This window comes from Austrofundulus limnaeus, unplaced genomic scaffold, assembly GCF_001266775.1.
Source record: "Austrofundulus limnaeus strain Quisiro unplaced genomic scaffold, Austrofundulus_limnaeus-1.0 Scaffold460, whole genome shotgun sequence".
Classification (NCBI taxonomy): domain Eukaryota; kingdom Metazoa; phylum Chordata; class Actinopteri; order Cyprinodontiformes; family Rivulidae; genus Austrofundulus; species Austrofundulus limnaeus.
The window spans coordinates 269,225-271,264 of record NW_013952862.1 but is presented as its reverse complement, the minus strand read 5'-3'; the positions used below and the strand labels follow the sequence as shown (position 1 = coordinate 271,264).

At 47.0% G+C, this 2,040-nt stretch overlaps 1 protein-coding gene across 1 annotated transcript in view; it reads left to right on the top strand.

Moving 5' to 3' along the window:
- The window catches only part of numb (NUMB endocytic adaptor protein), a gene marked incomplete at its 5' end in the record, with an annotated part of 46,874 nt that extends 44,834 nt beyond the window's left edge, over positions 1-2,040 (top strand). The window contains 1 exon segment of the mRNA XM_014025181.1: positions 317-2,040. Coding sequence (XP_013880635.1) covers positions 317-972 — 656 coding nt within the window.

Below are 2,040 nucleotides of genomic sequence, written 5' to 3'. Positions count from 1 at the left end.
GATCCATACATTGGTAATGTCTGACTGGGCCTCGTGTCACTTTAAGTTCAGTAAACTGGGCCCTGAGGTCAGAAAGGTTAAGAAGGCCTGATTAGACTGAGCTCAGAGTGAATGGGTCAGTGGACCTGCTACAGCACAGCCTGGTCATGTCCACTGTGGGTTTTTAGTTAAAGAAAAAACGTTTCTGTTATCACCACAAACAAGTTTCAGGCTCAGGATTTTTAAATAGTTGTACACTTTGATTGCTGCATGACAGATTTGTGAGTGTGTAACATAAATTAGATGTGAAGTGTAATGATTGTTTCCTTTGTTCCAGCAGGAAGTGTGTGGCAGTCAGCTGCTGCAGTCGTAGCCCCGCCCCCCTCATCTTCTCCAGTCCTGAGCTCTCACAAACGCACAGCGTCAGAAGCAGACCGCTGGTTGGAGGAAGTCTCTAAATCAGTGCGAGCTCCTCAGCCCACCCTTCCCCAGGTGGCCTTCGTGCCTTCTGGAACCCCTGTCCCCCCCGTTGTGCCCCTGCTGCCCCCTCGCCAGCCTGCCTTCAGCACTCAGGCTCAGTGTTCGTACCCCGTGTCCAACGGGCTTCCGTTCCCTCAGCCCAGTGTCCCCGTGTTCGGCATCACTCCGTCACAGATGGTGGCGAATGTGTTCGGCTCGGCCAGCCACGCCCCATCGTTCCCAGYTGCAGCCCCCACAGCCCCGCAGCACAGTCCAGTCCCCCCGTTTAGAACCCCGCCACAGTCCACAGAGCTGCACTGTGCTCCCGTCCAGCCCCCCAACGGCAGCGCCAGCTTTAACGACAGCTGGGCCGCCCACCCTTCCCCCTCGGCCCAGCCCGCACCGTCGCAGCAACAAGATGCTTTCGAGGCCCAGTGGGCCGCCCTGGAGAGCCGCTCACACCAACGCACCACACCTTCACCAACAAACCCCTTCTCCACGGAGCTGCAGAAGACCTTTGAGATCCAGCTCTGAGCTCTGTGCAGGCAGAGCTGACAGAGGACAGTCCTGCTCTCCTCCTGGCTCAGAATGTTGTACTGCCGCGCTACAACAACACAACAACACAACCATGTGACACACAGGTGGCTGTTACAGGGCTGCAGCTCCTCAGGCATTTCATTTGCACTCTTTCTATTCTTTTCTTCAAGCTGAGCAAAACCTTCTCATTATGACCCTGTGGAGCCCCCAGCCAGCAGATTAAAGACCACTCAGCACCAGATCTGACGTTCTCCTTAACAACGCCTCAGCCTGGASGATAAAACCAGACAAATGCCAAAAGGTTTATTTTTTATGCATTGAGTATATTTTAAATAGCTTTGGAGTTTAACAGAAGAGTTGTAAGTAATCTTGCCAAAGGCACAGGCTATCTATGATGCAACTAGTTTATGTAAACAAGAAATGATCATCTATATATATACAAATACTGTACACACAACTCAGCAGTGCTAATTGATGTAAAGAGATTTTTGTGAAGGGACAGCTGCTTTATGTGTGTAGTTTTTTTAATTTTGTTGTTTTTCCTGCTCTGTTGCATCCTGTGATTGGATGTTAAAACAAATGGACCTTAACTAGGGTCTCATTGCAACAACAATCAGTCTGGACCTAGACGTGGTGGTGGTGCCTCTTTCACCTGTACTAAGTTCTTACTAGGTTTACTACAAATCAAAATGAAATATTTTATTTTGTTTCTGTCCTTTTTGTTTTATATTAATGTTATTTAACACATTTGGATGCAACAATCAAGTTTCAGAGCCTCGTGGGAATTAAAGTTTTTTTAGTTTTTTTATTTTGCACAAGCACTAAAGTAGATAATTTGAGGCCACAGGTGACTGTGACCAGCACGGCCCAGTCACTGCTGGTCTGTTCACCTACAGGGAGATCAGTTGTTTTCATGTCTCTGTCATCTTTTTATTTTTCTTTTAAATCAAACCTGTGAATATGATTTCTGCTCTATTTTTTCATTTTGTAATTATTTCATTTTTCAATCCAGTTCACTGGACAAATACTGAAGCTAATAGATTGAATAAATTTATGGTGTTAAAA